We start from the raw sequence: 17,347 nt of genomic DNA, 5'->3' as shown, positions 1-17,347 counted from the left end.
CGTCTCTCTCCCAGGAATCTCGCTCGCCACTCTCCATTCTCGCTCGCCTCTCTCGCTTTATACACAGAAGTGTATAATTCTGTTTCTGTTTTGTATAAAGCGAGAAAAACATATATCTTCTTGCTATACACTTATAATTATGCAATATACATACATTTTAATTCGATTCAACTATATGCAAAGCAAATTATACAATTGCAGCGAAATAGGCCAACGAATTATACAATTTAGGCCAACGAACTATACAATTTAGGCCAGCGAATTATACACTTTTATATGTATAGCGAATTATACAGTTTTTATGTTTGCTATGGAGCGCAATTATGCAAAGTGCGCTATATTATACAAATATGAATTTTTTGTTTGCTATATGTGAAAGTTGCCCAATATATATTAATAAGCTAAAACTAGGAGATACGAGAAAAAAGCCAAATGAGGAAAAAAACTAGGCTTCAGGCCCTTTTAGAATTGATTTTCTGATGGTGTTGTATTGTTGTGGGTGGCCCTTTTAGAATTGGTTTTAAAGGAATGGGCTGTTGATGTAATATTGATGTTGGGCTGAGAATGAGATTGGAATTGGTTTAAATTTGGCTAAGACTGATTTTGAAAGATAAAATAACACCTTATGCACATTTAAGGCTATATATATCGAGTTATAAATATATTTTTTTAAAAAATAAATCACTTATAGTAGATTATTATCGAGTTATAGCATATCAATTAAAAATAAAATTCAATATTAATTAATATATATAAATATTTATTTTTATTTTTATTTTTGGAGTTACCTTTTTTAAAACAAACTCTTTAAATTTTTAAATATATTATAAGTATTAATAGTAACTTTTTAAAAATAAATAATAGATTAATATTAATAATACAGTTACCTTTTTGAAATCAAAAATTAAATTTTAGAGATTTGATTTTAATCAACTTCCTACTTTACCATTGTCGAATAATAACCCACCCCCATCACAGCCTATACATGATAACTATTCATCTTCCCAACACGTCTCACTCATTACCCATCACGCCTCACAGATCACTTTCTTCCCCAAATCCACAACTCAAAGATCCATAATTATTCTTCCACAACACGATTCAACAATATTGTACATTTTTAGAACCTTCATAAAGTATTTTCTGTTAAGTTCGTTTAATGTGAAGAAAATTAGTGAAACACCCGTAAAAGTCGAAGATTGGTTGAAAAGTCATCATCTGATGATTTTCAAGTTCCTTCGTTTAATATTTTGACTCAAACTACACCACACGAATCCACTGGAAAAGAGACAGGTAGTTCTGTTAAATCGAAGCTTCAAAAAAACAAAAAAAAATGGGGCAAAGGAAAAAGGGTCTCCAAAGAAAGGGAAAAAAAGGAAGGGAAAAGCTATTCGAACATCTTCAGAATCTGATTCTGACTTTGTTGATGAAATAAACAATCAAAAATAAAATAAATCAAGAGATGTATATGAGTTCAATTTTTCATTTTGTTTGACAATTGTATTTTGTATTAGTTATGTATGAATTATGTATGAATTGATTTTTTAGTTTTGTATGCGAACACTTTATGAGTTTCATAGTAGAATTTTGACAATTATAATATGTATTACCATTGTATAATTTATGTATGATTTTGATGTATGAATTGATGTATTAGTCCTGTATGAGTATTATTGTGTAGTTTGAAAATCACAGATTAGTTTTTTAACAATTGTAATATGTATTAATATTGTATGAATTCTGTGTGGATTGATGTATTAGTTTGTATGACTTGTGTATAAATATTGTATGAATTGATATATACATTGATGTATTACTGTTGTATGATTTGACAAATAATGTTTCTATGAAATTATGTATTTCGTTAAACGTTTAATTAGTATAGATACAATGTTGTCCATCACAATAAATAACGTTTTTCCAATAGCAAAATATCTTCAATCACTAAAAAAATAAAAATGCAATCTGCAAACAAGAGAGAAAAACACGATATCTGGAAAAAAACAACAGATTTCAATGTGATTTCATTTTATTAGAGCGTTTTAAGGAATCAAGCCACAATTTAATTTGGTTTCAACTAAATTGAGCTTTTTAAGGTAACTAATTAATCTGATTTTTTTTTAAAATTCTTTAGTAGGCGCTAATCAGTTATTATATTTATCAAATGTAATTTTTTTAAATAATGAAACATGATATTTTCCATTTAAAAGTTGATCCGTTATTTTTTTTATTTTTTTTTAAAAACAAATGTTTTAAATTATTTAAAATCTACCTTTAATTTATAATAATATGATATAACTTGATATATTAAATGTTATATACTGAAAGGCAAACTCTAATGCTATACCTTGAGAATATTACTATAAAAAATGCTATATAGCTAATTTTAACAAAATCTATATATTTCAAGTATATAGAGATATATTTTATATGGGAAAAAAGGGAAATCGCCTTGAAAATGATTTCTAAAGTATTTTTAATTTTTTCAAAACAATCACTTCAAATTGGATGTCAACAAGCTTCGAGTTTAAATCTTAGATATGGAGAGAGCTTAAGTAGTTAGGGAATGTTTTCTTCCTTTAATAGACATTATGCGACGTAAACCTAAATAGTTAGATCAATAAATAATAAAAAATTTAAAAACAGTTTACATGGTTGTTGACCAACAAAAAGCATAGAAAAAAAAATACATGAAAGAAAAAGAGTTAAATTATATAAAGGGTGATTGATCATAGGCCTCGAGTTTAAATCTTAATAATAAAGAAACTCTTGTTAATTAGGAAGCTCTTCCTTTTCTAATAAACCTTACATTGAGTGTGATTCTAAATTAGTCGAATCAATGATTATCAAAAATTAAAAATGAGCAAATGGTTGAAGAAATATATTAACACATTCTCAAGTTGAACAAAAAAAAAACACTCATAATCTGAGCTGTGCCGACCCTTTAATTCTGATGCTCCACTCGTGTTGAATTCTTCAAAAATACACTAGTTTCAGAGAACTCGACAAGTATTCATGGACATTTTTGAAGAATCTGAGCAGCATAGCTCATAACAAAACTTTATTATACAATACAATAACTAATACTACTTCATATATAGTAATTAAATTCTTTATTCTGAAGTCATTTCAACTGGAACTTTAGTACTTTCTTTTTCCTTCTCCATACCTTCAGCAGCAACACGATCAATAATTGTTGTCGTTGCTGCTGCAGGTGAGCTTCAATAACTGACTTAGTTTTTGGTGCATCTGTTGTTGTTTTCGCTTCAACTTCAGTTGTTGGAGTTGACTCTACTACTACAACAACTTTCGTAAAATCCAACAAAAAAATTTCAATCAATGATAAAAAGTATTAGATGGTGAGTTTAAGTTTTATGCATTGTCGATATTTATATAATTAGGTCATTGATTAGTGAGGTACTGTAATTGTCGGTAAATCTCTTGAAAAACATTACGATATTTATATAATCAGGTCACTTATTAGCTAAGTACTGTAATTATATGTAAGTTTCTAAATAGACCTAATTAAGTGAGGGTATACCTGTTGAAAAACATATAAGCATATCTTTACAGCTTACATGAATAATAGATAACCAATACCATTTATGCTAGACCACATAATTATGCTATAACACATAAATATCCTAAAATTTAATTCGATAAATACCTCTTGAAGCATGAGCAAGTTAGACAGACTTTCAAGCGAATCTACAAGATAGACAATAGCTATGGTCTTCTATAGTGGTCCCAACTTCACATTCGAACTCTATCAATACTTGGTTGAACAAGTATCAATATAAAACTGATCATCTTTCCTAGATTGGAAGAAACCCTACTTATATAGATTTCTTCCCACTCCAAAGAGGAGAAGAAAAAGTCGCGCCCCGTTTTACTTACTAGAAAAATAACGCTAATTTCTTCTTTTTATCTAGAATATAGGATTCAGAGTTCTAGTTAAATATAAGTACGGCAGAGACCACAAAATTAATAACCGAGGCTTCCTATTATGGAAATAATTTCAAATAATTAATTTGAATTATTCTTACCATAATAAATTACACATCATTCCACTAGAAATTCGTAATTGCACTCCTCTATTTATATTTCGTAATTTCCCATTAAACACTTATGTAATTTCCCATGTTAAGATTTAAAATACTAATCAATAAATTAAATTACTAACGAATTTCACTTAATCATTAATTTCCTTTAGAGCACTACTTAACTTATTTCATGTGTCATATTCATAAATCCACTTGCAAAGTTTGACACAATGAAAACTTATAAGTTTCTCAAAAAGGCATATCAATCAATCTCAATAACGAGACATGGATTCCATCAACTAACTTATTATTGCATCAATATATATTATTATCATCCAACTTACCAGACATATTGACCTATCTCAGAATCTCACCTTTTAATAAATCAACTGATAATTTATATATACAGATCATAATAGTTATATCAGCATTAAGAATATAATTTTTGTCAGTCAGTCTAAAACAACTATCTCTACTCAGTCCCGTTCAATACATACAAAATGCATTAGCACAAAAAGTATACCGCTTTCATAATTAGGATAAATTAGAATATAAGTACATTTCAAGTTTAGACAATCCCCAAAATAGGTAAACCCCCATTTTGTCGATTTTCAAATGCAATAGTCCATGAACTTTTGGTGATCAAGAATTTCGATATGTTTTTAATCAAAATTTCTCATGGACGTCCTTTAAGACCTTAGTAACGAATCTAGTCAGTCCCAAGGATCAAACTGATCGATTTTCAAGTTCAAACGAGCGCTAAAACAGGTAAGCCTCCATTTTATCATTTTTCTTGTTTATAGTTCATGGATTTTTGGTGATCCAAAATTTCGATGTATTTTTAACTGATATTTTTTATGGACACCCTTAAGACCTTAGTAATAGAGTCAGTTGGTTCCAAGGGAAAAACCGACCTATTTTCAAGTTCAAAGGAGCCCTAAAGATAACCCCTGTTTTGCCAATTTTTGTGTGCTATAGTCCATGAATTTTTGGTGATCCGGAATTCCGGCATGTTTTTGGATGAGATTTTTCATGGATGTTTGTTAGAATCTTTGTTGTAGAGATAGTTGGTCCCGAGGGGAAAGTCGATCCATTTTCAAGTTCAAACGAGTCCCAAAGCAAATAAACTCCACTTTTGCCAATTGTCATGTGTTATAGTTTATGAATTTTTGGTGATCTGAATTCCGGCGTGTTTTTGGCTGAAATTTTTTATGAACGTTTTTAAGACCTTAGTAATGGAGCAAGTTGGTCCCGAGGGGCAAACTGACCCATTCTAAAGTCCAAACGAGCCCCAAAACTAGTAAACCCCAATTTTATCGATTTTCGTGTGCTATAGTCCATTATTTTTGGTGATTCTGGCGAGTTTTTGACCAAAATTTTTCATGTACATCTGTTAAGACCTTAGTAATGGAACCAGTTGATCCGAGGGGAAAACTGACCCATTTTCAAATTCAAACGAGCCTAAAAGCACGTAAACCTCCATTTTACCAATTTTCGTATCTATAGTTCATGGATTTTTCGTGATCTAGAATTAATTTACATGAACATCCATTAAATAACTTGGTAATGGAGTCAGGATGTCCCTAGGTGAAAATTAACCAATTTTCAAGTTCAAACAAGCCCAAAAGCAAGTTAATCTCAATTTTATCAATTTTTGTGTCCATGAATTTTTGGTGATCTAGAATTCCAGCATGCTTTTCGTCGAAATTTTAATGGATGTCCGTTAATCCCTTAGTAATGGAGCTAGTTGGTCCCGAGGGGCAAATCATCCCATTTTCAAGTTCAATGAGCTCCAAAGAAGGTAAACCCCTATTTTACCGATTTTTATTGTGCTATAGGCCATGGATTGTTTATGATACATTACTAGTGTCTTTTTGTCAATTTATTTCATGAACGTCCTTTATGACCTTAGTGATTGAGCTACTTGGCCCCGAGGGGAAAATCGACCCGTTTTCAAGTTCAAACGAGGCCGAAAGCCATCTTGCCGATCTTCATGTGCTATAGTCGATGGATCTTTGGTGATACAGAATTCCGATGTGTTTTTGGCTGAAATTTTTCATGAACATCTATTAACACCTTAGTAATGGAGCCTGTTGGTCCTGAGGGCAAACCGGTTAATTTTCAAGTTCAAACGAGCCACAAAGAAGCCAAACCCCCATTTTGCTAATTTTCGTATGCTATAATCTATGACTTTTTGGTGATTCGGAATTCCGGCGTGTTTTTTGTTGGAATTTTTCATGGACACCTGTTAAGACTTTAGTAATTGATCCAGTTTGTCCAAGGGACAAACCGACCCACATCAAGTTCAAACGAGTCCCAAAGCAGATAAACCCTAATTTTAATTTTCATGTGCTTAGTCCATGTATATTTGATGATCTGAAATTATGACGTGTTTTTGGCTGAAATTTATTATGACGTTCATTAAGACCTTACTGACGAATCTAGTTGGTCTCTAGGGAAAAATCGATCCATTTTCAAGTTCCAACGAGCTCCAAAGCAGGTAAATTCCCATTTTATTAATTTTCGTGTGCTATAGTCCATGGATTTTTGGTGATTAGGAATACTAACGTTTTTTTGACCAAATTTTTTCATGGACGTGTGTTAAGACCTTAGTAATGGAGCAATTTGGTCTCAGGAGCAAACCCGAGCCATTTTCAAGTTCAAACGAGCCATAGAGCAGGTAAATCCTATTTTACCTATTTTCTTGTGCTATAGTCAATAAATTTTTGGTCATCCTGAATTAAGGCGTGATTTTGACCGAAACTTTTCATGGACGTTCGTTAAGACCTTAGTAATGGAGTCAGTTAATCCCGAGGGGCAAACCGCTCTATTTTCAAGTTCAAACGAGCCCAAAATAGGTAAACCCTCATTTTGCCGATTTTCGTGTGCTATAGTCAATGGATTTTTAGTGATCCTGAATTTCGGCGTGTTTTTGACCGAAAATTTTCATCGACACCCGTTTATTACCTTAGTAATGGAGCTAGTTTGTCCCAAGGGGCAAACTGACTCATTTTCAAGCTTATACGAGTCCCAAAGTAGGTAAACCTCCAATTTCAATTTTTGTATACTATAGTCCATCGAGTTTTGGTGATTCAGAATTCTGGCGTGTTTTTGATCGAAAGTTTTCATGGACGCCCGTTAAGACCTTAGTAATGGAGTCAGTTGGTCCCCAAGGGAAAATCGACACATGATTTTCAAGTTCAAAATGAACCCTAAAACAGGTAGACCCCCATAACGGGAAATAAGGATAGTCCATGAATTTTTTGTTATATGTGTGTTTAACTGTTTTTTGACCGAAATATTTCATGGACGTCCGTTATGACCAATTAAATGGTGAGCGTCGGTTCGGAGGGGCACAACAAGTTCAAATCAAGCATGAAATTAACGCCAACTTATTAAATGGTACATGTTGATTCATAAGGGCAAACATAGGACTTTTAAGTTCTAACAAGGCCCAAAGGGAAAATAGGGATATCATGACAACAAAGGGAAAAATCAAAAGAGAGAAGATACATATTGGTGCTGGAAAATAACACAATGAGTACATCAAACACAATAGAAACAAATTATTAATGAGTCAAAGAGAGATATATATGATATATTCTCAAATCCTTTCCCTTATAACCATGAACGAAAAAATCAAAGCAACAAGTCCAGCCATCGCGGATGGGAAAGCACTGGTGATGGCACTCCCAGGGTCCATCGGAGCCGCCATTGGTCCATGGTTGTGACCTTCATGGGCAGCCACAGAAACCATCATGATCACAACAATAACAATGATGAAATTGAAGACCTTGAATGTCATTATATTGCCTTCTCTTCAAGATTATTATTATCAAATGCTTAACTTTTATATATTTGAACAAATGACAATGTTTAGTTAGGCCTTCATTCCACATGTTTATATAGAAATATTGTTTAAGGGGTGTGGAAATTCTATCGTACTACTATTCATTTTACAAGTTTGTACTTTGTACTATCATTATTCTTATTTGATTTCTTCCATTGACTTTACAAAGGCAAATTTTTTATCATAATCTAAAAAGTCTACTGATTGTGATATTATTATGTTATACTTTTAAGATTGAATGACTGTCATATTATTATATGTATAATTATTTATTTTTAAGAAAAAAAATATGTGTGTGAATACATGATTCGAGCTAAAAGTCAAATAGCATCGAAGAAACAAAAAATATATTAAAGAGACATATTGTTTAATATGGTTTAGTTAATTGATCTATATATGATAAAACTAATATAATCGATTGATAACATAAAAATTATTTAGATACTATCTTCTTTTTTCTTAAACTAAAACTCTTTAATGATTATGTTATGAATGTTATTGTGTCTGAAAGGAAAATCTTTGATTTATAAAAGTCAAAAGAAAAAAATCCTCCAAGAAATTGGTTGCCAAATATAAAAGATTTATATTTTTCTTTTGAGGAAAGAATAAAAAAAAAATTATGATAAGCTCTTTGTCAATTCAAATAAAGTAAAGAAAATCGAAACAAATCAAAAAAACCTAACAAAAGGTGGATAATAGAGATAATCTCAACAAGTTAGAAGGGAATTTTAATTTTATTTATATAGTTAATTAGTTTGAAGTCATGACACATATTTTATATAGCTAAATATATTATCTAGAGAAAAAAGAATTTAGTGAGCTTCACGGATTGGAATAAGTCCAAGTTTCTTTTTGAGCGTGATAATTATTTTTTTTTTAAAAAAAAGTGATATTAATCAGAGAAATTTTTCCATATAGCTACTAAAAATAATTGAATTACTTTCTATAGTTATAGTTTGATAATTATAATTTGTAGTTACATGTTATAGGATGAGAAAGGTGAGCGGAACTAGGAGAGAGAAAGCAAAGAGGCGAGAGAGAGGGCAAAGAGTTTAAGAGGTAAATTGTATATGTATATCATTTAGATAATTGTATATTATACATATGTATTTGTACATATGACAAGCGAGATTGAATGAGGGAGGAGATATGCGAGCGAGACTGAGTGAGGGAGGAGAGAGCGAGCGAGATTGAGAGAGGCGAGCAAGAGAGTGGGAGAGAGATGAATTATATATGTATATTGGTTAGGTTATTGTATATTATACATATGTATTTGTATATTCTGGTGAATTGTACATATACAAGTGTGGTTAATTATACAAACTCGAAGTCAACCCACATAATTAATGTATAATATCAGTCGCAAATGATAATTATAGCAAACTATAACTATGATGAATAAGTAGTATATGTTTGCTTAACCACGTATTTTTCCCTATTAAGTTCTAGTCATGTTAGTTCGTTCACTATGACTCATTAAATCCAATGTTTATTAAGATTTTTTAAAATTTGAACAGAGACTTATATATCAATAGAATGTATGATCACTCGATAAATTATATTTAAATACAACTTATTATTATAGAGTACACAGATTTATTATCATCCTTAATTATTATAGTTATAAGTTTTTTTAAAAAAGAGGTTATCAATTACTTTTCAAACAAGCATGAAAAAAATTAATGATATTTTTAATCTTTTGAGTTGTTTTGTATCGAATTAATTATAATACTTCTGAATTTCCAAAACTAATGTTAATAATATTTCACCGATTAAAAACAAATCTTCACTTTCCTTCATTATAAAAACTCTTGTATAAACTCGTAATACATGAAAATAAAGTTTTTATAAGCTATATTACAATTTTATAGATATTTCTCCTTTGAAAAGACTGAAATTAATTGTGTCACCAAACTTAGTAATTATTTACGTTAAATGAGGACCCCTCCAAAAGGAAATTATTTCACTTTGTCCCATTAAATTATCTACTGTGGTTTCAAAAAGTTGTCTTAATAAGTTATTTGTTATTCTTATTTTAAATGTTCAGATTAAAAATAGTTATTTTTTCTCAATTAACTTTTACTAGTAATTTCTCTTAAAAATACAATCTACCTTAATAGAGTAAATATTTAATAAAAAAATATTATATTTACATAAATAAGGGTAAAATAGACTCCCTCCCCTCCAATAAATAAATAAAAAAAACTCCTAGTTAATATTTCCTCCATTTTAAATTATTTATCGTGATTCTTTTTTATATGTGTCTTAAAAAATATTAATTAAAAGGTGTCTTTAACTAATTTACCCTTTATTCATATTTAAATAATTGTAACACCATCTTATAATATAATTGAGTTGTTTGTATAGTCTCCAAAGCAATGTCTACAACGATGAAATGTGAAGAAAAATAATTAATTTTATTTTGAACCTTTAGATAATAAATCATTTGAAATGACTACTTAAAAAAGCACGATAGATAATATGTGATTAAAAAAAATATCTTTTAAGAAACATATATAGAAAGAAAAAAAACAAATGATACGAAGGGAGCATGTTAGTGTAGGATAAAATCGAATACAAAATAAATGTGGATTACAAATGGTATAGACAAAATTATCCCAAATTGAAATTCACGTGAAAATTCATAGAAGGGTCACATGAAGTGTCAAATCTACTCATTAATGATATAATATATTATTATGCTTCATGGTAAATGACAAATGGGAAAAACATAATTAATAACACTATAGATCTTGAACACTGTTTTGTTTCTACTAAAGTTGTAAAAATGAAATAGAAATAAAATTTCTAAATTGTAGAAATGTAAGAACAATTATTTGCTATTTAGGGTATGAAGTTAATGATCCAAATTTTGGATCTCATTACTAACAATTATTTGCTATTTAGGGTATAATTTTTTTAAAAAAATATTTAGATATAATTATTTTATAAGTTAAAATTTTCAACTGTCACATGACTGATTAGTTGAAATGTCTCAATGTTTACTATAATCATGGTTATGCACTAAAACTAGGTATAATACATGAGTATGACCGTTAACGAACAATTATGTCATCCAATTTTGAGTCTGTACAAATAGACACTTAAACTTGTATAAAATTGAACAAGTAAAAATATATATTCTACATGACGTAATACACGTAGGACGCCACATAGGACACCAAATTGTCATATAGGTGCGATGTAGGACGAATGTGTTCATTTATTCAATTTTATACAAGTTTAATTATCTACTTATACACAACCAAAGTTAAAGATCATAGTTATAAACTGACGTTAAGTTAAAGATCGTGTTTATGTATTATGACTTAAAATTATTATGCCTTTAATTTGAGATATAACTTTATTTTTTTTAAAAAAAAGTAAAAGAAGAAAAAGACAAGTGTCCCAATCTAAATCCAATCTAGCTTTGCATGTGAATCTATAAACAACGACCAGAAAAAGTTAAAAGTAACGGTTGTGTCCACTTACATCAAACTACAATAATATAATATGATTATATAATAAGATAATTTTAATAATTTTTAAGGAGTTATTAAATAGTAAAATTAATGTCACTTTAGTATCGAGTATTCACGAGACATTATGAGTAAAAATTAAAATCAGGAGCGGCTCTAGTAAATTGATCGCTAAAGTCAAATTCAAACGGAAGCCTTAAATTTGAATATATATTTTTATAAAGTTTATTATAGTTAATAATTTAATCTTTTTTGAGTCATAGTATTCATAATTTGTCAAACTTCTATTACTTCTTAACTCTTTTATATAGAAAATAAATAATACTCGATATTATTTTTTAAAAAAAAACTTATAACCTATTATTTTTTTTAAAAATGAGGCTCCTCGAATTTGGGGGCTTAAGCGATTGTTTTTTTACAAAGCTGTCGAACCACCTTTGTTTAAAATATTTAAATATCAATCGATAATATATCTAAATACATTCTCTTATACTTGATGCTAAATTTGAGTGTGTGTTTATATCGTCGATCAAATTAATTATTATTATTTCTCAAAAAATTCGGATCACCATAGGACTACTTCCTTTATGGCGCCTTTTATTAACTTCCTCAAAATAACCCCTCAATTCTCTCTGTTTTTTCCCTTTCATCTATTATTTTTCTCTTGCTGTATTTTTCCTCTTTAACAACTTTTATCCTTTCTGGGTATTCGTTTTTTTTTTTCTTTTTACCACTTTTTCCTTCATCTGTATGTATTTTTTATGATGACCCACTTCTTGTATTTTAGTAAAGATTGATTCTTTTTAGGTTTCTTGAATTTCTTTTTTGGAATTTTCTAATTCTGTTATTATCTTCTTGTTGAGTGAAATTAACGTGAAGTGGTAAGGCTTTTTAAATTGTGTGTAAAATTTCTTGTCAAGAACTTGTTTTTGGTTCATGTCAAGAACCTGTTTGATAAAATTCTTGAGTGAAAACTTTTAGATTAGAAAGTATGGGTTTTGATGACAAAAACAAGGAGGGTGAAGAGGAATCAGCCCCTGTTTGTGAGGGAAAGAAAGGTGGAATTGCTGATTCTGATTCTGAGATTGAACATGAGGTTCATGAGAATAAAGTTAGCAGACAGATGAGTGAAAGTTCAATGTATACTACTGAGGATGAAGATGAAGATGAAAATACTAATAAGATTGAGTTGGGTCCTCAATGTACTCTCAAAGAACAATTTGAGAAAGATAAGGTAAGGTGTCTCTGAAAAAAATTGAATCTTTGTGTTCTCTTGATGGTTAATTGTCTGTTTTTTTATGTGGTTTTGTTCGTATGATATGATTTGTATGTCCATTTTTTGGGGGGAATTTAGGACGAGGAGAGGTTGAGAAGATGGAAGGAAGAGTTTTTTGGTGCTTAATTGTATGCTTTTCATATGTTATTTGTTTGTAAGATGTGATTTGTAGGTTCATTTTTTGGGTATTTAGGATGATTATAGTTTGAGAAGGTGGAAGGAACAGGTTCTTGATGCTTAATTGTATGTTTTTTTTGGGTAAGTGTGATTTGCATGTTCATTTTTGGGAATTTAAGATGATTGAAGTTTGAGAAGATGGGAGGAACAGGTTCTTGGTGCTTAGTTGTATGCTTTTCATATGTTTTTTTGTTTGTAAGATGTGACTTGTATGTTCATTTTTTGGGAATTTAGGATGATGAAAGTTTGAGAAGATGGAAGGAGCAGCTTCTTGGAAGTGTGGATATTAATGCTGTTGGAGGTAATTAACTTATCTTTTTTGGTTCTTGAATTTTCTTCATCAACTTTCATGGATTTATGTGCATTTAGAAATTTATGGCTTTTCTATCCTCATCATAAGGTTAAGGGTAAGGCTGCGAACACACCATCTTCCCCAGACCCCACTCGTGGGATTTCGCTGGCTATCTTGTTGTTGTTGTAGAAATTTACGGCTTTTGTAGTTTTTTTGGTCATTATCCCTGTTTAATCCTTTTTTATGGTATCAATGACTATTCCTCTTACAGAATAATGACAGGTTGAAAGAGCATATCAGGTTATATGAGATTTTCCTATTTTCAAAACATATTTTGTAGTTTGAATTTTGATTTCCTTGATTAAATCTTAGGAAGGTAACTTTTAACAGTGTTTCTCTTTTCCTCCCTGCATTGATCTTTCTTTTGGTCCGTGGAGTGCATGATAAAATTGTTAACATTCAAATGTATGTCTTACATCAGAGTGTACTTGGAATATCCTAATAAGATACAAATCATATCCATAACCACACTGGTGAGAGGATGCATATTCACTGTAGAATAGTCGAGATCAGTGAAAGCTAACTAGAGCGACTGTTATTAGCAAAAATATATAGGAAAACTCAAATCTTGTGAAATTTGACATCTTTCAGATTGTGTGATCAAAAGCTTCACATTAAAATCTCCTTAAGCATCATTTACTGATTGTTAATTGTTGAATTTGAAAAATGCGAGACTGTGAAAAGCATGGATGGATCTTGTTTCTACGTGCAATTTGTACAGACCGGTTCTTGTTTCACTGGGATATGTTCAATTAGATGGATCGAACTGTACATTTGATTGGATCTTAAGAAACATATTTGTTTTGGATAAAATTAATAGATTTGGTAACAAGATTGAAATTTGGTTACGTTTACTGTTGATACTAGTTCCACAAGTCATGACACAAAATTCTAAGTTTTGCTCTGTAAATCATGGTAATTCAATTTGAAATTCATGTAAAATTATTCTTCTGAGCGGTGCTGTCATTTGCATGATATGGTGTGCAAATGTCACAATTCAAGAAACTTCTCTTCTCGAATTTCCTGTTATTAGTTTATTCAAAGCTCTCCATGTAGGGTTTGAAATTTGATAAATTCTTAGTGACCTTTCATGCAAGAAGCGTTTCTATATGTCCTACGAAGCCATATGTTTGATAGAAAATTCTGACTCTTGCCTCTGCTGCTTAAAATTGTAGAGTCACTCGATCCAGAAGTGAAGATCTTGAGCCTTGAAATTAAGTCCCCAGGTAGAGCTGATATTGTTCTCCCAATTCCAGAGGATGGAAAACCCAAAAGTCCATGGTTTGTCCTGAAAGAAGGGAGTAAATACCACCTGAAATTCACGTTTCAGGTCAACAATAATATAGTGACAGGTCTCAAATACACAAACACAGTTTGGAAAACTGGTATCAAAGGTACTACGAATGCCCCTTTCATCTCCATCTCTTTGTAAATGTCAATGTGAGGCCTAACAATTTATTTATATTTTACTTTTTTTCGCAAACCTATCTAAGTGGACAGCATGAAAGAAATGATCGGGGCCTTTAGTCCTCAAACTGAGCCATATACACATGAGATGCCAGAAGAGACTACCCCGTCTGGCATTTTCGCAAGAGGATCTTACTCGGCTAGGACAAAGGTGATTATGGTTCTCATTTCATGCTTCTCTGATAGTGGTGTGTTGTTTCATGCACTTTGATTGTCGTATTACTTTTTGAGCAGAGGGTTTATTGGAAACAACCACTCTACCTCTGAGGTAGGGGTAAGGTTAGGTACGCTGTACCCTCTTCATACCTCACTTTGTGGGACTTCTTTGCGTATGTTGTTGTTGTAGCATATTCTCATCTACCATCCAACTGAGTACATCCTGTATACCCCAGAAATTAATTTTTTAAGCTTCCACGCTTATCATGTATTAAATTTTGTGAACAGTCTTTTCTCCAGTATGATAGATTGACAGTAATGTTGCAGTTCATTACACATGGTCCTTATCTTTTCCTTATAGTAACGGGACCATTTGAGCTTCTTTGTCTGTTGTTTTCTACTACTCTTTAAGTAAGTGTAGGACCAACAACACCATACCCAATGTAATCCCACAAGTGGGGTTTGGGGAGGGTAGTGTGTACGTAGACCTTACTCCTTACCTTGAGAAGGTAGAGAGGTTGTTTCCATAGATCCTCGGCTCAAGTAAAAGTTTAAGTAATCGTAGGACCAGTTTATGAAAATGCCAAATGAAGCAGAGTCATGGTCATGGTTTCGAAAGCATCATTTTTATTTAGGCATTCACCTGAAGGTGAAGTTTGTGACATTCTAGACCCGTCTTTCATCTTACACGCTATTATGTGTATCAACTGATCATTGTCGTTTTCTTTTGTCTTACTTTGTAGTTCCTTGATGATGATAACAAGTGCTATTTGGAGATCAACTACACATTTGATATTAAGAAAGAATGGCAGGCAATATGAAGCAAAATTTGTTGTTGCTCGAATCGTTTCCCCGGGACCTTCTTGTGTTTTTTAGTTCTTCATTTTTTGTCAGTTTTTTCAAAATAGGAAAAGGGAAGGGTGGAAATGAATAGTTTATTTTTGTTTTGGTGAGTGTCATTCAAATAAAGCTGAGCTTTGTCTATGAATGATTTAGATTAACCAAGATTTCTTTTTTTTCTTCTTTCTTTTATGTGCTTTAGGTTCCTTTTAAATGTCTAGATATCAAGAAGAGATTGTTTCTAAGGAAATAGAAAAACTTTCATTCACAATTATCATAAGTTTATTGCATTCTTTTACTTTCCTTTCAACCAAAGATTTCCAATTTAGGATCTTTGGCTGCTTTTCTCTTTATCTTTTGCTGGTTCAACCAATCCAACTTTCATCTTTCCTTTTCTTTTCCATAACTGAATTCACATGATGGTTCATCATTTCTGAGTTATAAGATTGACACTTCATGTGTTAGATTGTTCCGAGTTTGAGCCGTGAAAATAGCATCTTGCAAAAAAGCAGGATCCTTGTGCTCGGTTCTTTTCCGGATTTCATACCTAATGAGAATTTAGTACACCGAGATGCCCTTTGTTTTATCTTTCCTTAGTAAAAGAAGAAGAGATGTTTCCATTATTTTGACACACTTGTTGCATAAAAATCAATTGAGAAAACAAAAAAAAATGGATAAGAAATTTTGAGGTTGATTTTTTGGTACCAACTACTCAGATCAAAACCACTAAAGATATAATTGCTCAGAATGGCAATAAAAGTTATTTGTCCATCTGTCCCTTTTTTACTAGATAAGAAAATAAACTTGGCCAAACATACATATCATGACAAGTCTGACCTTTCTCCAACTCAATCATTTAAAAAAAAAAAAAAACTTATTAGTTGATTATTTGAAATTTTTGGTGATTTTTTGATTTCAATTCTCAATTTGTATTTTTTATTTCCAATTTTAAATGGAAAAAAATCATGATAAGAATTACATTTGTTGTCTCATTTTAATTATCGATTTAGCTCTTTCATGCTCTTTAAAGAAAAATATAAGATATAATTAATCAAGTTTTCTTTATAGTTGGAAATAGTTGTAACTTTTAGTCTTAGAAGTGGGTTTTGAGATAATTATGTTAAACTAAAGTGACTATTAAAATGAAAAAAAGGGTATTAGTGAATGAATGAAATAATATACTCCCTCCGTTCCATTTTATATGTCATCTTTCGGATTTCAAAAGTCAAACAAGTCTATTTTTTATCTTATATTTTTTTATAGATCTTTTAAATATTTTGAGTTATCAATTATTGTGACTCCAGAGTACTTTTTACGTAGTTTACATATATATAAATTTCATTTTTAAAAAATTAAAAAAGATTACATGCGCAAATTTCCGATCAAACTTAAACTGTTTGACTCTCAAAACATAAAATGTGTCTTATAAATTGAGATAAACGTTTTAAGACTTTTTATTGGTGAAATTTTAAAAGTTATTTTTCCAAATTTCATATGTTCAATCAACCAGTGTCACATAAATTACATTTAGGGTGGGTTTGGTATGGAGGAAAACATTTTCCGGAAATTATTTTCCAAATCAACTCATTTTCCTCAAATTTAAGGAAAATGACTTCCCTTCAAAACATAAGGAAAACATTTTCCAATACTCTCTACTAACCAACTCCCTACCCCCCACATCCTACTAGCCCCCAACCCACCCATCCC

General features: G+C 30.8%; 1 protein-coding gene across 1 annotated transcript; it reads left to right on the top strand.

Annotated features, from left to right (window-relative positions):
- Window positions 1–11,948: 11,948 nt before the first annotated feature.
- On the top strand, window positions 11,949–15,920 carry LOC107015783 (rho GDP-dissociation inhibitor 1-like). Its single transcript, XM_015216189.1, has 5 exons — window positions 11,949–12,606; window positions 13,060–13,126; window positions 14,353–14,571; window positions 14,671–14,795; window positions 15,544–15,920. The coding sequence occupies exons 1-5, from the start codon at window positions 12,364–12,366 to the stop codon at window positions 15,619–15,621; spliced, it is 732 nt and encodes a 243-aa protein (XP_015071675.1). The 5' UTR covers window positions 11,949–12,363; the 3' UTR covers window positions 15,622–15,920.
- Window positions 15,921–17,347: the final 1,427 nt, after the last annotated feature.

Source organism: Solanum pennellii, chromosome 4, assembly GCF_001406875.1.
Source record: "Solanum pennellii chromosome 4, SPENNV200".
In the NCBI taxonomy this organism is placed as follows: Eukaryota; Viridiplantae; Streptophyta; class Magnoliopsida; order Solanales; family Solanaceae; genus Solanum; species Solanum pennellii.
Note: the sequence above shows the minus strand (reverse complement) of the source record. Positions and strands in the feature narration are given on the sequence as shown.

Excerpts from the sequence above, each read along its gene's own strand:
- LOC107015783 (XM_015216189.1), top strand. The coding sequence starts at position 12,364 with ATGGGTTTTGATGACAAAAACAAGGAGGGTGAAGAGGAATCAGCCCCT. Across the intron at positions 12,607-13,059 it reads AACAATTTGAGAAAGATAAG|GATGATGAAAGTTTGAGAAG; the intron begins GTAAGGTGTCTC and ends TTGGGAATTTAG. Across the intron at positions 14,796-15,543 it reads CTTACTCGGCTAGGACAAAG|TTCCTTGATGATGATAACAA; the intron begins GTGATTATGGTT and ends CTTACTTTGTAG.